Below are 22,292 nucleotides of genomic sequence, written 5' to 3'. Positions count from 1 at the left end.
CTGTCCACCTGGCTCCCTCCCTCCCTCCCCTCCTTGAGGTCTTTGCTCAGGTGGCACCTCTTCTCTGTGGCCTCCCTAACCACATGCTAAGATGCCAGCTGCACCCCCATTGCCCCAGGCCCCAGCCCGCTGTACTTAGACCTGATGTGCCCCACAGCCCACTCCTTAATCCTGGCTATTGTCCTGCCGCTGGACCCTGAGTGACGCGTCCTGTGTGCTGTTCACAGTTGTACCTCCAGTGCCCAGTATGGGAGCGCAATCCACGTCTGTGGGGGGAGGGGGGAAGGGGAGGGGGAGGGGGAAGGAAGGAAGGAGGGCGAACGAGGAAGTGTGCGCTTCCTATCTGGTGATGTAACCCACGTGACCCCCGCTCTCTTGGTTGGGAAATGTCCAGATAATCTTTCCTGTCTGCGCCTGGCTGGTAAATGGGCCACACCTGGGCAGCTGCATGAAGGGGTGGATCTCACTAATACCAGAGGACAGTTTCCCGGCAAGAACCTTTGCGTCCCGGGCTCTCAGAGGGTGCAGCTTGTTAGAGGTGCTGGTTTCAGAGAGGACTGCTGAGCCGGGAGGAGACCAGACTCGTTCCACCGTCTCTGCTCCCCCAAGATGTCTGAGGGGTGGGCGGTGGATATCAAACAGGGACCACCTGAGCCCATCTCCCAGGCCAGAGCCAGTCCGAGCCACCACGGGGGCAGCCCGGGCAGCAGCCCACCGCCCCGTACACCTCCCCTCCCCGCAGGGTGGCCCAGGCGGCATCCAGTTGTCACTGGCATCACCCGGCTTCTCCCCTGCCCCTCCTGCAGGCCGCCTCTGATCCCTAACTTAATTTATTTTGACATCCTTGCTGCCATTTGACCTCCCTATGGAGTCACGTGGTGCTTAGAACTCATTATACCCCCTTGAAACAGGAAGTTAATTAAACCCTTCACAGAGCCGGTGTTGACAAGCTTCGGTGAGGGCCCCTGGCACGACGGCCCAGCGGCTCCAGGGCCTTGGGCTGGCCAGCAGCGGTGGGAGCGAGGCCTGGGTCCCCTTCCCCCCAGCGCAGCCACCAGGGCCCATTCTGGAGCAGCAGGCGTGCGTTTCCTAGGGAGACTCCCGCTCTGCTGCTCACCTGCTGTGTGGCCTTGGGGGACTGACTTCACTTCTCTGAGCCTCAGTTTCCTTGTCTGGCAAATGAGAATTCTAACCATCCCTTCTTCAGAGAGCTGTTGGGAGCAGACGGTGCTCAGCACGGGCCCTGGCACTGAGGAACCGTCCACAACTCACTCATACCACAGCAAGCGTAAGGTAACAGCGTGCTGAGTACCACAGAAAAGGCACCTGGGCCCTGCAAGCTGGACCAGAGAGGAGCAGTCAGGAGCTCCCTGAGGAAGGGTGGGGGGCCAGGCAGTGGGAGGGAAGGGTGCACCGGGTAGCAGGGACAGCTTGTGCAAGGGCCCTGTGGCCACAGGCCACCGGGACCCACATTCAGGGAGGGTCAGAGGAGAAGGTAAGGGCAGGGCAGGGCCTGAGGTTATCATTCGCTTAACGGAAGGCCCGGCTGGCTTCAGCCTGTAGTGGGGCCAGGAGTGGCTGTGGGGATCCGGTAGTGGTCAGGGTGGTAGGTAAGGGAAGCTTGGAGCGGGGGTTGGGCTGACAACAGTGTCCCCACAGGGCCTCTCAGAGCTATACGGAGGTGAAGTCAGGGACACTGGGGGCATAGTGAAGCAGAAAGAGGGCTCACGGTGTGGCCTGGCCATCAGAGGCCCCTCACCTGACCTGGGCTTGGGACGCGCTCCCCACGGTCTGTCCAGCCCTCCCAGCCTTTCCCTCAGCTGAGAACGCCCTTCTGCCACCACTCTCTCCTGAACAGTCTTCATCATTCGGTGTCCAGCTTAAGTGTCTAGAACATTCTGTGGTTCGCTTGGTCATCACCTAGCAACCAGTGCAGAAGGTGGGATGTGGGAGGCGCCACAGTCAGCCCCCTCCCCACCAGCAGCCACTGCCCGGCCCCGGGTAGTCCTCCTGGGTCGGGGCAGCAGGGAGCATGCCCGTCAGCAGAGCCAGGCCCACGGTTGCCACCCCACAGGGCAGAGGGCAGCGGTGGAGCAGACGTGAGCCCAGAGCCACAGTGGCACCAAGGCTAGGGGAGCCCTGAGGGTCATGCCCCCCACCCCCACTGGCAGATGAGGAAGCCAAGGACCTCACTGCTTCAGGACTTGCTCAGGGTCGCAGCCTCCAATGTTGGAGAGCCAGGGTTCAAACCCAGTTCTCCTGGGGCACAGCCAGGGTTAAGAACCCGGGCTCTGGAGTGCGACTGCCTGGGGTCACCACTTCTGAGCTGCAGGGCCACTCTGAACCTCAGCGTCTTCATCACCACCGCGACAGCCTTGGAAGCTGTGTCCTAGGCCCAGCTCTGCCACCTTCTGCCTGGGTGACCACCAGAGGTGGTCAAGGACATCACGAGAGACCGTGAACCAGCCCAGAAGAAGGGCTCGGAAAAGACTGGTGATGCCGACAATGACATCGCCCCTAGAGCCATCCCCAGGAGACTTCCCTAGGCCCAGACAACCTTGGAGCCTTCCCGAGAGGCCTCCAGACTATTAGACCTTGAAATCCAGCAAAGCAGGAAACATCCAGGCCGTGGTCAGGGCAGCCCAGCTCCACGCCAAGCCCTTCTCAGCTCCATAGTGGGTGTTGCCAACCCCCAAGTGGACTGAATGCAGTTCTGTTTTCTCCACCAGTGACGTTTGGATGTGAATCTTGGCACTCCCACAGGGGCTGCAGGTGGCCAGATGGAACCCTCTCCCATCTGAGCAGGGATCCCTGCAAAACTCCACAGAGATGGCACCTCCTCCAGTTAGCCTTCCTTGATTTCCCCAGGCAGAGGCGGTCGCTCCTGCTCTGGGCTGAGCCGGGCCTGCCTTTCCACAGCATTTCTTGCTCCTCTTTCCTCAGTTTATCGTCCGTATCAACAGACCTCCCCTGAGGGTATAGTGGCCTGTGTGAGCGAGGTCCTGTGACACCGCCATCGGTCACAAGCAAGCTGGAGTTTCCTCATCTGTACGGTGGCGGTAATAATATCCCCGTGCAGGGCAGACAGAGGGGGCAAAGCATGGAAGCCAAGTGCCCCAGAAACATCACGGGCCTGGGTCAGGGCTGTCATGGCGGGGTTTTTTGTTTGTTTGTTTTTTATAAATTTATTTATTTTTAATTTTGGGTGCGTTGGGTCTCCGTTGCTGCGCGCAGGGCTTCTCTGGTTGCGGAGAGCGGGGGCTACTCTTCGTCGCGTTGCGCGGGCTTCTCATTGCAGTGGCTTCTCTTGTTGTGGAGCATGGGCTCTAGGCGCGCAGGCTTCAGTAGTTGCGGCTCACGGGCTCAGGAGTTGTGGCGCACGGGCTTAGTTGCTCCGCAGCATGTGGGATCTTCCCAGACCAGGGCTCGAACTCGTGTCCCCTGCATTTGCAGGCGGATTCTTAACCACTGCACCACCAGGGAAGTCCCCTGTCATGGCGTTTGATGGGCACTTGACCCGCGCAGGTGCACAGAGCCCTGCACTTGGCTTAAGGCTCTTCTGTTGCTGCCCGGAAATTCTTAATTTTTGAACAAGGGGCCCCACGTGTTCATTTTTCACTGAGCCCTGAGAATGATTTAGTGGATCCTGGTCAGCAGGACCTGCCTCTGCCTCTAAGTCCCTGGGCAACTGGGGTTGTCTCTCCTCTCAGAACCTGAAGTGGCCAAAGTCCTGCCACTCTTTTCCTCCTGCACCCTAGACAGACATCACTAATTGATCGTGGTTCTCCTCCACCTGCTGACCCTCAGAACCCTCCTCGACACAGACCTCCAGGCATTCCAGCAGCACCAACCTGGGCGTCACTTGCTATGCATGGAGCCTCAAACCCAGCACAGCTCCAGCCCGCGGCCACCTCCTCCAGGAATCCCCCTGACTGCCTGACTGAGGTTCCCATCCTGTAAAGAGGCCCCCTTTGGGGAAGGCAGCAGGCCCAATGAGAAACCCAGACAGGTGGGGCCCCTTGTCCAGTTGATAAACATGTGGGAGCCCTGGGCCGAGTGAACCAGCCATCCATGGGCCCCATGCTCCCCAGAGGAGGGGTGCAGCACCGGGTAACTCTAGGAAGGCTGTACCCCTTGGCCCTGGAGTGGGAAGAGCTGGTGAGCACGTGACCCTGGACAGGTCTCTTGGCCTCCCGGCCTTAGTGTTCTTCTCTGTCCACTGGCAGTGGCAGGTCCTGGGGTAGACCTCAACCTTCTGCCCTGCCTGCCAATCTCCTGCCCTCCTGGGAGCAGCGGTAGGGCAGGGGAGAGTGCCCAGGTTCTGAGGGCAACCTTTTCCTCTTCCGTGGGGCAGGGGCAAAGGTAACAGGAGTCAGAATGAGGGGGGGGTCTCACGGGCAGAGTACTCAGTACCTAGCCAGCCTCCATATGTGACAGTTGTGATGATTATCTGATGCCATCAGATGGGTGGGCCCAGCTTTCTGGACAGGCATCCAGGTGTCCTGTTTGCAAAGGTCTTCCCATTAGCCCCTGGGCCCTGCTAACTTCCTATTTCTTGTGAATATGGGGGGTGGGGGTAGGCACCAAATGCAGGCCAAGAATGTTAAAAGAATACACTTGAGCCCCCAGGGGCAACTCTAATGGTGTATGACTTTGAGCCTCCCTGGAAAATGGGGGGCCTCTGGGATCCCATGAACATATCCCAAAGAACAGAAGGCTCGGTCTCCGTTTCCATGGCTGGAACAGGCAGCACTGACCTCGCTCCCTTCTGACTGTTCCAGGCGGGGAGGGGGCTTAGGGGTTCTCTCAGCCCGCGAAGGGTCTTCTTCCTGGGCCTCCAGCAGGGGCGCCCTTTAGAGGCACGGCCGGGGGAGGAGAGGCCCAGAGGGTCAACGCCTGGGGGCAGCTGCGGGGGGAGCAGGCACAGGCCGCTGGCTTCCACACCACCCCCGCCCCCGATCTCCAGCCATATCTGAGCCCAAGGGAGGGGGACCCGAAGTCCCCCACTCTCCACTTGGGGCTGCAGCCACCGGAGGTGGCGAACCCCAGGGATGCCGCTCTTCCACCACAGCCTTGGGCAGAAGCCCCACCCTGTCAGAGCCGGCTCCAAACCCCAAATCTGGTCCAAGGCAATGTGGAGCGTCAAGGCCTCGGGCTTCCTGACCCGGCCCTCACCGTCCCCCATCCCGCGGGCCGGGGAGGGTGGTCGCAGAGCCCAGAGGTTCTGGGCGGGACCGAGGCCCTGGAGGCGGAGTTACAGAGCGGGGGGCGGAGTCATGGGCGGTGGAGGTCGGAGCCATGGTTTGGGGGCGTGGTCTGGGCGGGGCTTCGGTGTCCAGGAACCGAACCAGGTCAGGTCAGGCTGGGGGGCGGAGCTGCAGCTGCGCCGAGGAGGCGGGTCCAGGGAGGTCTGGAGCCCGGCCGGACGCGGGGCGGCGGGATGCCTTGGGCCGCCGAGTCTGAGCCGGGTCTGGGGACAAAGCGGCAGGGCCGAAGGAGTAGTCGAGGAGGCCACAGGTCTACCCAGGGCCGGGGGCGGGTTCAGCTCTCTGGGGGCGGGGCCAGAAGGCGGGGCGGGGCCATTGCGGCGAGGAAACAGGGCCAGTCCAGGGGCGGGCCAGGGCGGCGGGGCGGGGCGGGGCCAGGGCCGCGAGGTAACAAGATCCGCCCGGGGGCGGGCCAACTCTGTGCAGGCGGGGCGAGGCCGCGGCGCTGGGGGCGGGGCCAGCGGTGGGGGCGGGTCCGGAGGCGCGGCGCCGTGACGCGGACGCCCCGCCCGCACGCCCCGAGCGCCCGGGCCGAGGCCGCCCGGTTCGCCGCGCGCTGCCCGCAGGTTCCATTGAGAAGAGCCGAGCGGCGGCGGCGGCGTCTGCGCGGAGGCGGAGGAGCCGGCAGCAGCCCGCCGCCCGCCGGCCCCGGCGGTCCGCGCGGCCGCACAGCAGGGCCGAGCCTCCGGCCTCCGCAGCGGCGCCGGGCCGGACGCGGCGGGCTGGGGGCGCGGGCCGGGGCGGCCGCGGAGCCCAGGGGCCGGGGGCATGAGCCGCCCCGCGGCCCCGCCGCGCCCCCGCCGCCCGCCGCCGCCCGCCAGGGGCTAGAGGCGGCCGCCACGAGGGCGCGCGGCGCCGGAGACATGTCCAGGAGGAAACAGAGCAACCCCCGGCAGATCAAGCGTGAGTCAAACTTTGCCCGCCGGCCCCGACCCCCGCCGGTCCGCCCCCGGTCCGTCCCGCTCTGCCCGCGGCGCCCGCGACCTTCACCCCGCGCCGCGCCCCCCACGCTGTGTGCCAAGCGCGCCGTAATCTAATCTCCGCTGGCGGGCCGGTCCCCCGCGTCTCGGCACCGGCACCGGGGGTCCCGCCTGGTGGGGGTGTCCGCCCAGAGGGCCAGAACGGGGTTGCTGGGGGCGCGGCCACCTCGCGGCCTGCCCCTCCCCCGCATCCCCCGAGATGGTGCGGCGATAAGGCGGCCCGATCTGGGCTCAGATAAAGTTTAAAATATTCCATTCTGCAAGTCCCATCCTGATAAGATCGCTCTGTCGGGACGGGCTGAAATTGTGATCTTATCTCGCGCGGTTGACTCTCCCAGGCTTTGTATCTAGAGGGAGAAAGAGAGAGACCTGGGAGGGAGAGGGGGCACCCGGGGCGCGTGGAAGTGCACGGCCAAGAGGCGGAGACCCGCCGGCGCCCACCCCCACTCCCGCTGGCTTGCAGAGCCGCCTGGCTTGGAGGGTGGAGGTGTAGCTACCTCAGCCCACGCGCTGGGCTCCAGCCCTGTCTCTGGGTCTCGAACTCGAGCCTTCCCTGCCCGGGGACAGCCTCCTGGAGGTCCTCCCCTCCCTGTGTCCCAGCCAGGACTGCAGGGGCGCTGTGCGCTGGGTGGCTTGCGGTCACACACACTCTCTAGCCGAGGGGTCGGGGAGGGGTCTCCTGGGACTCAGTCCTGGGCCAGGGTCGCCTCCGCACGCGTCCAAGTGTCTCACCCGTCTGGCCCGCGGGCCACTCCCCCGGTGGGGGAGGGGGGGCAGGCAGCTGCTGTGTCCACACTGATGATGCCCCCCGGAGATAAGAGCGCCCCGTACTCTTGGGGCCCCTCGGCTGCCTGAGCAGGGAGAGAGAGGGCAGTGCACAGGAAGCACGGCTCCCCACCCCACGCCAGTAATAACTTCGCGCCTCTGCTGCCAGGGCCAGAGTGCGGGGCCACATCTCCCCGGCCAGACCAGCAGGTCGCTGGGGCTGCCCAGGAGGCGAAGAGGGGGCCAGACCACTGCCCAGCCCCATGTTCCCCCGCACTGCCTCTTCTGTCCACATGACCATTGCCACCAGAACCCTGTGTGCATGCTCCTGGGGGAGTGTCTACTCCCGAGGTCCCAGAGAGGGGGAAGGCAAGCATGAATCCGGGTTCCCGTAACCCGACTCCTCAGTGTGCAAGCGGGACCTGTTTTCCGAAAGTCGCTTTCTATCAACTCAAGTATTAAAACCACCCACAGGTCCCGATCTGCGCTGGTTCTCTGGTTTCTTTTTCCCCTCCTCCCCTGTGCGCCTCTGTTCGGTCTGTTCTCGTGTGTGCGTGTGTATGTGTTTCAGCGTGATGAGAAATGCAGATAGCGCGGGCAGGGAGATCGCAGGTTGGGAGCCGATCGCCAGAGCCGATAAGGCCCAGAGCGGAGCGAGCGCCCGGGCTCAGCTGGGTCGACCGAGCGGTGCGTGTTGGGGACAGGGACCAAAGCGGGCGCGAGGGCGAGCCCCCGCTGTCCACCTTCAGCGCGCCCGGTAAGCGGGCTGGGGAGAGGGCCGGCCCTGGGAGGCGGGGACGGGGCACCCTCCCTTCAGCCCGCGGCCCCGGGCGCCTCCTCCCCCTGGCAGATCTTGGCGCGTTAAGATGCGAGCGCTGATTGTCACCAAGCGGCGGCGCCCGCACGCCCGCCCTCTGCCGCCCGCCCTCTGCCTGCGGCTGTGCGTAGGGCCCTGGCGGCTGTGTGCCCGCCGCTCTGGCCTCACCTGCGACCAGGCCGCGGGTGTGGAGGGGAGGGGCCCGAGCGCTTGGGCCGCCGCCCCCCCCGGGGCCCCCACCAAAGCCGGGGCGCAGCTGCCCGCGCCTCTGTGCGCCTTTTGTTCCGCGCAGAGATAGATGTGCCGCGCTGATAAGGCGCACAACCGATGGCGGCGGCGATAGGCGCGCCCATTTATTAACTTCAAACGTGGGAGCGGGGGAGGGCGAGGCGGGAGCGCGGCCTTGGCCGGCCAGATGGCTGCGACGATAGGCCGGGCCGCGCTGGCGGGGAGCGCGGGGCGGAGCGCAGCTCGGGACCCCCGGCGCCCTGGCCCGCCGAGGTTTCCTCCCGCCCGGGTCGATGTGAGCTCAGATAAGCGCCGGGCCGGTCGGCCGGATGGCGATCTCCCAAAGCGATAAGAGCCCTTATCTATGGCCACCAGGCCCCGCCGGGTTCGAGGCAACAACAGCGCGGGGGCGTCGCGGCTGGGGCGAGTGGGGGGCCTCCGACCTGCCGGGGAGGGGTGGAGGGGCGTGCGTGCCTGGGTCCGTTTGGGCGAGTTTTCATCCCAAACACACTTCATTGCCAGGAAGTTGATCCTCCCCCTGCGGGTGGTACAGTCCGTCAAAATGAAAGAAAACTGACTTTGCACCGGCCAGGAGCGGGGAGGAGGGGAGGGAGGACACCCAGCCCTGATTCCTATTAGATGGTGTGAGATAGCAGAGTCAGGGGTGTCACCTCCAGAAGGAGAGAGGGTGTTTTCCCCCTTGAATCAAGTTGGTGTTGGTGTTCTTCCTGTCAAGTGGTAAGTGTAACCTGCGTGGAGTTTTCTTGAAAAAAGAATCGAAGTGGCTTCTGCTGCCGAGCCGAGGTTGGGGGGAACACAGCGTGCTGGCATCTCTTTGAGCAGGTCCCCCAAATCAGAAGGGAAGGTCTGCTCAGACCTGCCTTCATTCACTCAGGAGGTCTTCACTGAGCACTTGCTGAATGCGAGTACTGGGTCGTAGCCACTGCCCTGGGGAGCCAGGGGAGGGGTGAGCTGACCAGGGGCTGGCAGAGAGCAGTACGGAAACCGGGGAGGTGGGGGTGGATGGGGGCAGGTGGGGGCACTGCCTGCAAGGGGAGACCTCCAGAGGAGGTCAGGAAGAGGCCAGCTGTTGGGGGTGCCTCCAGGGACAGTGGGCTAGCCTCAGTTTCCAACTCTGGACAGTGGGGACAGGAGCAAGCCCCCCGGTCACACTGGGGATGCCGAGGGGACCACAGAGCCCTTTTGCAGTGGGAGGGCCCCTGCGGACCATGGCTCCAGATGCCAAGTGGAAGTCGAGGCCAGCCAGGCAAGGGGCTCCCGGAAGAAGTCCCAGCCCGAACAGCTGCTCCATTGCAGACGGAGGTGTTTTTCACACGTTCTCGGAGCTTGGTTAAGCAAATTATTGGTGGCCACAGGATGACTCATTCACTCCGAGCTTTAAGCCACCTGCCCGCTCTCCCCAGCAGGCAGACGCCCACCTGGAGGCTGGCCGTGCCTCTGGTGAGGGCTGGTTCCGGAGAGAGACTGGGTTGGGCCGGAAGGGGGGTGAGGTGGTCTCTCAGTTTTTATGAACTTGAGAGGATTATCTGCACAGAGCGATGCACCTCCCCCTGCCAGGTGTGGGAGGCTCCTGGGAAGCTGCCTGGTTCCCAGGGGTCACCTTGCAGCACCCACCACCCCACTGTGACGGCAGAGAAGCAAGGAAACACGGGGCTTTGGCAGCCTGGCTGCCCGTAACTCGAGCCCCACGAGCAGGTGGCTGTGCCTTCTGCAGCCTCAGTTTCCCGTCTCTGGAAATCCGGTGTGACCTTGCCTGCCAACCGGGGGTGGACGGGCACCATGGCTGCCCTCAGCTGGCCTCCGCGCCCTCCTCAGAGCCCTGGGGGCATGGGGGCCAAGCTACAGTGAGCCAGGGACCCGGGCCTTAGAGATGCAGAGACTGGCTCCCAGCCCCCATTCCCTGAACCTGGCCTTGAGCAGAGTTCTGGTGGGCGGCAGCCGGGGCCGAGCTCTCAGGCCCTGGGGCTGGGCCTTCACGCTGGTTTTCCTGCATTCCTGGGCCTGAGGGAAGACAGACGGCTCATTTGCTCGTTAGATAGTAATAATGATATCTATGGTAGCTAATACTCACGGGGCTTACTCTGTGCCAGGCCACGTGTTATCTTAAGGCAGGTCCTGTTCTTACCGTTTACATCTTGGGGAAACTGAAGCACAGAGAAGTTAAGTTTCTCACCCAAGAAAATGACAGCCAGAGTTGGAAGGCAGGCAGTCTGGCCCCGCTGTGGACATCACGCTGCTTTCCCACAGTCTCTTGCCTTTGTCTGCCTCTGGGCTTCCCCGGCCTCAGTCTCCACACCTGTGAAATGGGCCTCTGGGAGCAGAGGTGCCCAGGGGTCTTTCCCCAGCCCTGCCCTTGCCGAGTCTCCTGTGACCTCCTTCCGGAGATGTTTCTGCGCAGGGTAGGGGGATGGGGTCCCAGGAGGCTTCATCCAGCCCTGCCAGTGCCCTGAGCCCCAGTCTCATCCCGCCCACCTAGCCAGCCCCTCCCCAGAGGTCACTGGGAGCCCAGCATGGCACCAGCACCGCCAGGGATTTAAATGGGTCAGTTGGGGAAGAAAGGAGGAGGGAACACGATGCCATTAATTGTACCCCTTATCTCCTGTTTCTATGCCAACCAGACGTTCCTGGGGCTTGCCGGGCTCGGGAATAACACTCCCGGGCGGACTATCTACCATCGACAGGCCCTCTCCTGGAGGCAGCTGTTGCGTCCCGGCCGCTGTCGCCAGCCCCGTAGCCCCGGGCCCGGGTGCCTGGCTGGGCTCCTGCCACCGGCCCCCATACCCTTGGATCCTCCTGGCGCTGCCCCATGGCCCCTGTCCCCGTTTCACAGACGGGGAGACTGAGGCCGCCATCACACGTTCACTCTCTGAACCTCACCTGCTGTTCCCTACCCAGGCAGGAGTGGCCTGGACCGAGAGGGTGGCAGGAGAGGGGGCAGCAACACCTGCAGAGCGTGCCCCTGTGCCTCCGTGTCCTCCGCTTTGGCAGCAGGAGGCGGGCGGACCCGTGGGCAAGGGCTCAGCCGCCTTCAGGCTGCAGTGCACGTGTCCCTGTGAGGAGGGGAGGGCAGGCTCCCGTCAGGCTGCCCCCTCACCGGAGCCTGGGTTCAAGCCGAGACTTGGAGGATTTCTCTCTGGCTTCTTTCAGCCCCTTCCAGCCTCAGTGCCTTCGCCTCGGTTTCCCCATCTGCAGAATGGGGATGCCGACACTGGTGGTCCCTGAGCACAGCTGTGAGCACAGACGGGAAATACACGTCTTCTCAGACAGCTGCCAGCATCCCCATCGTCCTCCCCCGCAGTATCTTTGTGGTCCATCGGTCAAGTTAGATCTGTGGTTTCCAGCTTATCTGTGATGGACAAATCCCTTTTCCCAAGCTGTCCCTAGAGAGTGAAACACATGCAAGGACCCTGCCTAGGAAGTGGGGCCCGCACCTGCCCCCCTCCCGTCTCTCCTCTTCGTGGCTGGCCTTCGCCTCCAGCCGTTCCAGCTACAACTTGCCAGGCAGGTGCCCGGGCTGTGCACACTGCACACGTTGCTTGCCCTCTCCAGGCTGCGGTTTCCTCGTCAGAGAGGAGGGGCTGCACTGGGGAGTTGTCAGCGAGGTTCCTCTGTCCCCCACCCACCCCTCACCTCCCCGCCTGAGCTCTGGATGGGTTTGGACCAAGCCAGCCCAGAGTTGAGGGGCTGTGGGGTCGGGCAGCCCACTGAGAGGACCCCAGGGCCTCCTGTGTCCCTGTGCCCATTTCACAGAGGAGGAGCTGGAGGCCTGGAAAGGAACGGCGGCTTTCCGAGGGTCCCCGGGTAGCATCAGTGTGGGCGGCCCCTCTCTGCCTCAGTTTGCCCCCTGGTTCAATGGGCACATCCCAGTCCAGTGCCCCATTTTGCAAATGAGGTTTTGAAGACATTGGGAGGCCGGGACTAGAGTCCTGCCTCCAGGCAAGGAGGCGATGAGGGCAGTCTGGGTCTGAGAGGCCGCCCCGCCCTTCTTCCCCCCGCCCCGCCCCCCAACTCTCAGCTCCAGCACCACAGCCCCAGCTGAGTGGCCTCAGGGAGCGTCTCCTATTTTCTCGTCTGTAGAACAGGGGTGACACGTGACACGGCATCTACCCCAGAGGCTGTGTCCGGTGCCCACGCGGGGCTGGGACACAGAAGGTGATGAGCAGAGCACACCTGGGATCCCAGGTGAGATAGGGGCTGGGCTGTTGGCTGATGGGTGGCGTGTTGCTCCCACCCACCCCAGCTGTCCCTGGGACCACTGGGCGGGCTGAGGACAGGGACCTTTGCCTCTGGGCCCGGGGGTTCCATCCCCACCCGGTGCCCCACAGCGGGGAGTGGGAGCTCAGAGATCGGGGCCCGCACCGTCCTCCGAGGGCTCCGGGCTGCAGGCCAGCCCTTGTCTCCGGAGCGGGAGGCCACTGCAGCGGGGGGCTGCCACGTGGCCTCGAGTCCTGGCCTTGCTGTGACCCTGTGGGCAGGTGGCCTCTCTGCTGCCTCGGTTCCTGCTTTTGGAACAGAAGCTTAATAAGAGCATCTCCCTCCTGGGGCCTGCATGTGGGGTCCGTGAGATTCCCAGATACAAACTGTAAAGTGAGGTCCCGCAGGCAGGTCCTTGGCGGACGTGGCAGCCCTGGGAGCTGCTGGTTGCACTACTGACGTTTTGCCAGAAGCCCCGAGGGCTGGACGCTTCACACAGAGGCCCGCCTCCCACCCTTCTCCCCTTCATGTGTTAGTTTCTGAAGAGGGAGGGAGTCGTGGGCTGGGTGCCCTGACTGCACCTTAGGCGGGGCGGGCCCAGGCCCCATCAGTCCCTTTCCTGCCCAAGGGTCTTACCTGCTGTTACGATTATCATCGTTATTGACTGACCCATTTTACAGGCAAGAAAACTGAGGCCCTGGGAGACAGTAACATGCTCAGGAACTTGTGATCCAGGAGCTGGGTCTGTGGACCCCAGAGGAGGGCCGAGGTTTCTCTGGGCAGTGCCCACTCGGCCCCCCAGTCACCTGTCCTGCCCTCCTGAGTCATCCTGTGTCCTCCCAGGGCCTCCTGGGCCCAGCTCCTCCCCGCCTCCCCTCCCTCCTCCCTCCCTCCCGAGTCTCCTGTTTGGGAGAAGGCAGTGCCCGCTGGGGCAGGAATGTGGTGGCTGACCTTGGGCCAGAGCTGGGGCACAGATAGGCAGGCCCCTCCCCTCTACCTCCTGTCCCTCGATCTGCCTCCCCTGGGCCTGCCGGCTACACCAGGGCCCCATCACCTCTTTTACGGGAGGGGAAAACACGGCTCCACAGCCGTGTTTTCCCCTCCCGTAAAAGAGGTGATGGGGCCCTGGTGTGCAGCTTCCGCGAGCCCCGGCGTGGGGCGAGCTTGGCCCTGGCCCCAGTGCTCCTGGTTCCCACGGGGCCCACCCCAGGGCTGGAGCGGAGTAGGGACAGAGACCCAGCCAGTCAGCCTCAGAGCCTACCCCCTGTAAGCACTTCGCTGGCATCCCCTCCTGTGATTCTCCATACACCCACTGAGGTTGGGGTTCTCAAACCATTTTGCACCCCAAAAAGAGGATCAGAGAGGGTGGGTGGTTGCACCAGGGTCACACAGCACTCGAACGATGTGGAGATGGGGTTGATGGGGTGGTCTGTGCAACCCTGTGCCAGCTGCTAGACACCCCCAGAAGTGGCGGGCGGGCTGCTTCCTGGGAGGAGGGGGCTCTGCACTTGGGTGGCTGCCGGAGCTTCCCTGCGGCGGGGCTCTTGGGCTCTGCCGGGAGGCTCACCTGGCCTCCCTGAGCCGCAGTCTCCACCTCTGCAGGACGGGGATGCCTTGGGGACACCGGGCTGGGTGCAGGTCAGTTGGTTCCCCTACAAAGTACAGCTGTGATGCTGAGCTCGCAGGCAGCGAGGCTGCTGAGACCTTACAGCAGAGGTCCGGCCTGGGCCAGAGCCTCTGCGTCGTCTGTCGTTTGTCAAAGTTAAAATGAAGAGGAAGGGGGACACCTCTCCCCTCCCCCATCTCCCTTGCACTGCTTCCTGTCAGTTCCTCTTGGTGTCTCACTTCAAGCCCTCCAGCTTTCCTGATCTGCCCTGGCCACTTGCACCTGCCACAGCCTCCTGCCTTCATTTCCCTTTTCTCCACCCTGCAAGTCAGACCCGGGGAGCGGGAGGCCAGGGGGCCACAGGGCCAGGGGTCTCGGCTCCTTCCTGCGGTGGGCAGCGGGGGAGAGCTGCTAGAGAGCCCTCCACTGGAACAGCGGGCCCATGCTGCACTGCTGGACTCTCAGCTCCCAGGGAGGGCTTGGTGGGCCTGGGGAAGCCCCTCGCTGCCTTTCGGGCTGCTCTGGCATCGGGCCCTCGGCCCCTTGCAACGAGAGACAGAGCTGAGGCTTCCCCCATCTGACCCGAGTTTACTGGGGTCCCAGGCTCATCCCAAGACTAACCCCAGCTCGTGGTCACTGGCCGTTAGACCAGGCGTTAGCTGAGCATTTACTAAGCCCCTGCTGGGTGCCCAGCACTTACAGCCGTGAGCTCACGTCCTCCCCTCACAGCCTGTGAGGGGGGCTCAGCAGTTAGCCCGGTGCATGGAGGGGAAACTGAGGCTTAGAGGGTTTAAAGGTCAGACTCAGGACCGCGGCTCGAGCTCCCCACCCTGGGAGTGAGGAGAGGATGGCGACGGTTGTGGTGTCCAGGGCCAGAGCTCTCCCTGCGGGGCTTGGTGCCACCCATGTTTACATCCAGGAAACTGAGGCTTTCCTGCGGTTCCAGGCAGCGTCCAGCTGTGGTCTCCTTGGTGGCTGTGTGACCTTGGGCAAGTCCCTACCCCTCTTGGGCCAAAGTGGCCGCTGCCCAGCCTTCCAGCTTCAGGAGAGAGACCAGAGCCACAGCTGAACCGGCACACGAAGGCCAGGCCCTCCTGGGGCAGTTCCTGGTCACATGGGCCCTCTAGGCAGCAGGTGGGGGGTGTCCTCGGGTGGGACTCTCGCTCCGCACCTCAGCTTAAGTGCTCCCAGGGAATGAGTGGATTTGGACGCCCTTTCCTCTGAATGGGGAGATGTGTTCTGTTTATGGGCCCTGGGTGCCCCATCCCCTGGGGCATCCCATGCCGGGGCCCTGAGGGCAGGCAGGAAGCCCCAGCATTTTAGGGCCACACTGAGCATACCCCGAGCCTCAGGTCGGGACCTGCGGGCGCAGAGCCCACCAGGATGTCCCCACCCTGCTCCTGGGGCTTGGGGCCTGGAAGAGGCTTCCAGCAGAGGTGATAGGGGACCCTGCGGGCCACAGGCCAGGAGGGCAGGCTGCCCACACCCCGGTCCCCCCACCATGCCCCCACACCACCCACCCTTTCCACTTCATGGGCCTGGCACGGCTCGGGAGGGCCTGGGACCACCCCAGCCCCACTGGGGCTCTGAGGTGGCCTCCTGCCTCAGTTTCCCCTCCTGCACAATATGCACACACCCAGCTCCGCCCAAACCAGACATTTTCCCAGAGAGCAGAGGGACCGCCCCCCGCCACACACACACTCTCACTGCCGTGGCCTTGATGGTCAGTGGGCACCCAGGCCCTCATGGGCCCCGGCCAGGTCCTCCTCTCCATCCTGGCTTTGCCCGCTGGGGCCTGGTCCGCCCGAACTGTCTCCCCGGTCCAGGCCTCTGGCAGGCGCAGGTTTCAGCTCCCGTGATAACTCGGAAAGTTGAACTGGCCCCATTACCGCGCCGAGATGGTTGGCGAGATACGGCCTTGATAATGGGGGAGATACGGTGTCTCCGTGGCCAATGGCCCAGCCTCTCCACCCATTAACATTCCCCACCAGCGATCTCTCTGCGCTATCTCCTCCATTTCCACTCCTCCCGCAGATAAGAATGGAAATTCTGACTTCATAGCTCACTGATTAAAGTGTCTGGATTTCTTGATAATACACAGATAAATTATGTTTTTGAAAAAGAAGGTAGGGAGGAGGGTGGGCAGGGTGGGGGCCGTCTCTCCCGGCCTGTCCTGTCCCCCTGGGCCGGCCATCAACCTTGGCACGTCCAGCCTGCACCTCCCAGGCCTCTGCACAAAGGCAGTGTCCGCGGGCCGGGCTGGGGAGGGAAGGTAGAGGCCTCCGCTGGGAAAGGCAGCAGCAGCGGCAGGGACCGTGTTGGAGGGAACGGGGGCCAAGGGTTGAGCCCTCGTGGGAGACTTAAACCTCCCCAGCTCACCAGAGCTGGGTGTGTGGACCCGGCTGCCTCGCCTCTGTCTCCTGGGACGTATCTCTGGGCCTCGGTGTCCTCATGTGTCAGATGGGCCCAGGCTTGGGTCTCTCCTCTCCCTCCCTGACCCCTAGAACGAGCGGTGCCTGGTTATACACAGTCGGTGCCCGGTAAATGTCAAGGAGCCCGGCGGAGCCCCACTTGCCAGTTAGTTGGAGAAAGGGAGGGGCTCCCAGCTCTCTCTCCCTGCCCGGTCCCCGGCCACCCTGCCTTCGGAGGCCCGCCCGGCCGCCACGTGTGACGGCTGGCGCCCTGATGGGACTGAGGTACCATCTCCGCGTCTGTCTGGGTAAAGCTGCCTCCTTCAGCTGATGAGATCCGGTGCTGATGGTGCGATGAGTGCGATTAGGGCCACCGTGGGACTAATCCTCCCCGCTGAGGGACAGGTGCGGCAGCCACGGGCGAGGGGACGCTACAGAGGGGACGCTACAGAGGGGACGCTACAGAGGGGAAACTAGGCATCCTCGCCCCCTCGATGCAGAAAGCCCGGCAGAGGAGCTGCCTGGGGCTCCCGGCAGGCGCAGGGCAGCCGGCCATTTTCCTTGCTTTCTGCATTTATTTTTTAAGCAACTCTTGAGATACGAGATTCTCTGTGGTCCCAGAGACAGGAGGCCTGGCTGGACAGTCAGTGACATTTCTGGGTGGCTCTGGGACTCCACGCTTAAAATCCGAATGGAGCCATTGTTAGCTGATAGCTCCCTTCCCTGAGCGCTTGCTATATGCCAGGCCTGGGCGTGACCTGTGTTATCCTTAGAGTCCTCCTGGCATCCTGGGAGGGGCACCTCTGACCTCATTTCTCCTCAGAGGACTCAAGGCTCAGAGAGGTTGAGTAACCCACCCAAGGTCACACAGCATGGGAGGAAGCCGTAGAGACCTGACTTAGAGGCCTGGTCAAGGTCTGGGTCTCCCTCTTGGCTGCAGGCTCTGGAGATGTTGGCGGCCATGAGCTTCCCCCTGCCCTAAGAGGACTGCCCTCTCTGTTTTGGGGAAAATGCCCAGGCACAGAGAGGGTGAGTGACTTCTCAGGGCCACACAGCCCTGTCCAAGAGCAATGGATGATGGGGCGGCTGCTCCTGCTTGCGTCTGGAGGTCATTTCATCTGTCCTCAGAAAATGGGCCCCTTTGGTGATAAAGTCGGTTTCTTTCTGTCTTTGGGGTTTTATTTTGTTTCAGTATTCTAAAGGAAGTCAGCTATTTCCAGTAAAGTGGGTGCGTATATGGCGGAGGGGGACCAGCATAGGGTGGGGTGGCTGGGTCTGAATCCTGCCGCCTGGGGAGGGCGCCTGGGCAAGTGACTTACGGCTTCCTTACCTGTGCGGTGGGTGTGACTGCACTTCCGGCCTCCTGGGCCTTTGAGGCAGGAGACGGGAGAGAAGCAGGGAGAGCGTCCTGGGACACATGCTTTGGGGACGCGGGGTTCTCTCAGGGCACCTGCGGGGGTGCCTGCTGCACCTCCTCCTCGAATCCCACCAGCATTCTTCCTGGGCTGTTGGTGGCACATGGCTCCAGGTTGCAGAGGCCCAGGCCCCTGTGCTCTCACACAGTGACCTGGGTGGTTCTGGAACATCGGTCCTGTGGCTCTGGGAGCCCTCCCCTTGGACCCTCTGCTTTCACCAGAGCCAGAGAGAGTGCAGAGGGAGGCTAGGGGGTCCGCCCCCATCGCTGTGGCTCACAGGCACTTCCCTGTTCTGAGCCTCCGTTTCCACATCTGTAAAACGGGGCTGAAGACACTAAGACCTGCCCCACAGGCGCCGGGCTGGGAGTCAGTGGCCTGGGAGTCAGTGGCCCGGGAGTCAGTGGCCCCTCTGGTCATCTCCCCTGGGGCCTCCCTGTCCCCGCCCAGCCGTGCCCTCCCGGGGCGCACAGGACTTCTCAAGGAAGGAGCTCAGTACCCGCTCTGCAGACCACCACCTTCAAGGCCAGGGAGGCCCAGGTTCAAATCCCGGGCCCCGCACAGCCTTGCGGTGTCACCTCTCTGGGCCTCCCTGCCCTCGTCCTAAAACGGGAGTCAGCCCTCCTCAGGGCCCTTTTGCAGGGCTGGTGAGAGGGATCTGGGTTCTCTCTCGGGCGCAGATGCTCCCCTGCCGCCGCTGCGCTGTCACCCATCTCAGTGGTGACACCGACCCTCGGGACCCCTGCCCTTTCCAGCCAGGAGCTCCGGGCCTGGACACTGGGTGTGTTAGACACAGAGGGAGGGAGCCTGAGAGGGAGGCCCCTCGGCTCGGGTCCCGGGTGTGGGGGTGGGCTGGGGGGTGTGTTCCGCCCTCCCCCCCGAACCTGAAAGAAAGAAAAGGGAACTGCGATAAAGAGCAGATAGGCTTGGTGGTGGAGCAGCCCTATCGCTGTTATCTATCTGCCTGCCTCTCCGAGCGGTTCTGTTGTTTCCTCTTATCTCACCCACCAAAATGCCAGGAACAAAGCCTGTGCACACGCGCTCACACACACTCACACACTCACACACCCGCGAGCCCACCGCCCTGCAACTCAGAGCCGCGAAAATGGTGCCACTAGTTCTAAGGTGAAAGCAGGGGGACCGGGTTCTCGTAAAATCATCATCAATGTCTCCATCACTTCGCAAAGAAAGGGGAAAAATAGCCCTCCCTGAGACGAGGCAGCGAAGAATAAGAAGTGGCCCTACAGGCCCTCCCTGGAGGGAAGGACCCAGGCTTGGGGTGGGGAGCCAGGACTGGAGGCGAGGTCCCAGCTGTGCTGCTGTGTCCTGGCTGTGTGACCTTGGGTCAGTATCTTTCCTGCTCTGAGTCATTCATAGTGGCGGGGAGGGGAGGATTTAAGGAAGTACCTGCGCTCTAACCAGAGTTCTCCCCGAGCAGCAGACCTGGGGCTAAGACGGGTCACCCTGAGCCTGGCACCCCTAGAAGCCACCCCCCAGAACCTGGTCCTCCCACCAGAGCCCCTTAGCCCTCAGGCTCCCCGGAATGGCCCAGCAGAGCCAGTCTCCCCGAGAGCCAGCCCAGGGCCCTCAGAGCCCAGTGCCACCCCCCATCCCACCCAGCATGGTCTCCCCAGAATCGAGCCCCCCACGCCCCACCCCCACAGCCAGGGAACCCAGGGCCTAACCTGTGTGTCCTCAGCCAATGGAAACGGGCATGCAAATGAGCAGGAGTGAGGCCTAGGGATTGGCTGAGCACTGTGCAGGGGGGCGGGCCTCCTGCAGGCGGGCCCTTAGTGTGGGGAGACACTCCCCTGGGCAGGACCTTGCCCCAGTGATGGAAAACTGGGCGCAGGGGGATGGACAGGCGGGCCTTTGGGTGACCTCCTGCTGACCTGCAGAGCCCAGACCCCCACAGCCTGAGTTGGGAGGCCAGGACTTGGGCACTCCCGAGATCAGTGCGGCCAGCTCCCCCTCCCACTCCACGTGTCTGGGGTACCTCCAGCCCCTGTGCGTGCTGTCCCCTCCCCCTCTGCCCTCCCCCGCTGGGATTTTCACCTGGACCCTCCCTCTGCCGCCCCGTGGAGCACCAGGCTGGGGGCGGGGCCTGCGCACCATCCTAGGGAGTCGCGGTCCAGCCCGTTTGCCAAAGCTGCCTCGCAAACCTGCGTCGCGGTCTGTACGACGGGAGGCTCTGGCCTGTCTGCCTCCAGGGTTTCTGTGTGCTCCCTGGGCCTGCGTCCCCATTCACACAGTGAGGGCTCACACAGGAGGTTCTCCGGGGCGTCCTCCTCTATCTGTGGCTGTGGTGTATTCTGGAAACAGGGTTCTCCACAGCTCCCATTTTAGAAATCTATCTGACAAGAGGCCATGTCCATAGGAAGCGTTCAAGAAACTTGGGGGGATTCTCACGATGTTCAAAGGCACTTTGCACCTCTGGGATGTCTTGTTGGCAAGATGGGGCCCAGAGTCCAGCCAGAGGCCCCCCCAGCTCCCATGGCACCCACAGGGCTCTGCGACCTGAAACGCAGCCACAGGCGTGGGCGTTTTTCAAAAATGCATAAGTGGAAAGTAGCAGAGGGGCGAGGAGGGAAGGAGTTCGGGCTGAGATCAAGGGGAAGGAAACGGGGAGGGGGCCGTGAGACCAGAACCAGACTGCCGCTGGGTGACCACGGCAGGGCAGCAGCTCTGCCTTCCCCAGCACAGCGCAGGGCACACAGCCGGTGCTCCATGAATACTCCCTGGACCGGGCTCTAAATCTGCTCCCCACCCTGGGCCCTGTCCCAGGGGAGCAGAGCAGAACCAAGGAGCAGAGGGAACTGGAAGGGGAATAGCCCCCGCGAGGGGTCGCGGCCACGGGGGTCGAGCGCAGAGCCTCGGCCTCGCTGCTCCGGGGCTGGCTGCCTGGGAACGGGGTGGACGAGAGACCAGGCAGAGGCAGATGACGTGTCCGGGGAAGAGCGTTCCTGGCAGAGGGAACAGCAGAGGCAAGAGCCCTAACCGGGAAAGAGGCGTGACGGTTGGGGAGAGAGGACAGCAGCTGGGACAGGCCTGGTGCTCGGTCTGGGCTCACTGGGTATTCCTGGATGGGGGCGGGGGGGGGGGGGGGGCGGAGGCGCCGGGCTGCAGGGGTTGGAGCCAGGCCAGGGAAGCCTTGGCCCACTCCGTGGGAGAGCAGCAGAGCTGGGCCATGACCCGCTGCAGAGGTTTGCCTGGGACCGTTCACGGGACCGGTCAGCTCATCTGACCTCCGTCATGGACATGCTCCCCAGCATCTCCAGCCCCGATCCGTGGACGCAGGACCAGACCCCGGCAAGCCCTGGCCTATCTCTGCACTCAGCAGTGGCCTGGGGCAGCGTTGTGGGGAGGGCTGTGTGTCTCTGAATCCCTAAGGAAGGGAACAGGCACTCAGGGAGCACCTACTGTGTGCTCCACGGCACTGGGCGGCAGACTCGTGTGTGTGTGTGTGTGTGTGTGTGTGTGTGTGTGTGTGTGTGTGGTGAAATACAGATAACACAGAACTTACCGTTTAGCCATTTCCAGTGTGTACCTCAGTGGCAGTAAGTGCGTTCATGAGGCTGTGCGGCCATCAACGCTATCCATTTCCCGAAATTTTCCGTCTTCCCGACAGAAGCTCTGTCCCTGTGGAACGCTGGCTCCCTCCCCCTCCAGCCCTGGGCGACCTTCCTTCCACTTTCATCCATGAATTTGAAGCTGTTGTTTTAACTCCCAATGTTTCAGTTGAGGAAACTGGCTCAGGGAGGTGAGGGGCCTGCCGGTGGGATTTAAGCCCAGGTGCACCGCCGCCCCCAGCTTCCTGGACACTGTGGCTCTGGGCCCCGTGGAGACGAGGGATGCACTGGGCCAGGAGGTCTGGGGTCCAGCCCTGCACAGCCACCACCTCCCCGTGGGCCCAGGAAGCACCTCGGGACCTGAGTGGGAGCAGAGTAGATTGGCTGCCTATGACCCAGGCGCACCCAGCAGGGACACAGGCCCGGCCAAAGGACCCTGCTTCTTCCTTTCTTGCCGCACGCCATCCCCGGGGCGCTGGAGAGACACCTGGGGTAGTGTGGCCCCAAGTCTGGACACCAGCGTCTCCCAGGCCCGGTGTACATCCCGCTGCTGATCTGCAGAGCATCAGGAGGGCCTGCCTGGAGGAAGAGGAGCTAGCCACCCCCCCAGGGCCGTGGCACCATGGTGTGAATGAAACCCAGAGCCCAAGTGGGCGCGGGAGTCCCCGTGACAAGAGGACCCTCTCACGGGGGCCCTAGTGTGGGACCTGGGGCAGTCGTGCCCAAGGGCTGGGTCTGCAGATGAGCCCGGGCAGGCCTGCCCTCCTGGTACCTGGCCACGGGCCCCAAGGGGCTGCAGCCCCAGGGGTGAGAGCTGAGGAGGGCTCGGCGCCTGGCCCATGCCCCTCGGGGTCTCCCACCCCGCCTATCAGATGGCAGGGCCCTGTCACACCGGAGCCTCATTCCCTACCAGGAAGCCGTCTGCCTCTGTCCATCTGACGGCAGCCCACGCGGATGGCTCCATGAGCTGCGGCCCCACTCCCACCTGTCAGTCCTTATCGGCCCATCCGGAGAGAACCACT

General features: G+C 63.5%; 1 protein-coding gene across 2 annotated transcripts in view; it reads left to right on the top strand.

The window, feature by feature from the left end:
• The first annotated feature begins 5,401 nt into the window (after window positions 1-5,401).
• Window positions 5,402-22,292, top strand: part of ZFPM1 (zinc finger protein, FOG family member 1) — a 69,294-nt gene continuing 52,403 nt past the window's right edge. The window contains exon 1 of one of the 2 annotated variants that reach the window (XM_049703174.1): window positions 5,402-6,170. In XM_049703174.1, the coding sequence (XP_049559131.1) occupies window positions 5,441-6,170 (730 nt within the window). In that variant the 5' untranslated portion in view covers window positions 5,402-5,440. The remainder of the gene's footprint in view (window positions 6,171-22,292) is intronic. The other variant, XM_049703175.1, reaches the window with a different exon arrangement.

The sequence above is a fragment of the Orcinus orca genome, chromosome 20, assembly GCF_937001465.1.
Source record: "Orcinus orca chromosome 20, mOrcOrc1.1, whole genome shotgun sequence".
Taxonomy (NCBI): Eukaryota; Metazoa; Chordata; class Mammalia; order Artiodactyla; family Delphinidae; genus Orcinus; species Orcinus orca.
This window is presented reverse-complemented; position numbering and strand designations above follow the sequence as displayed.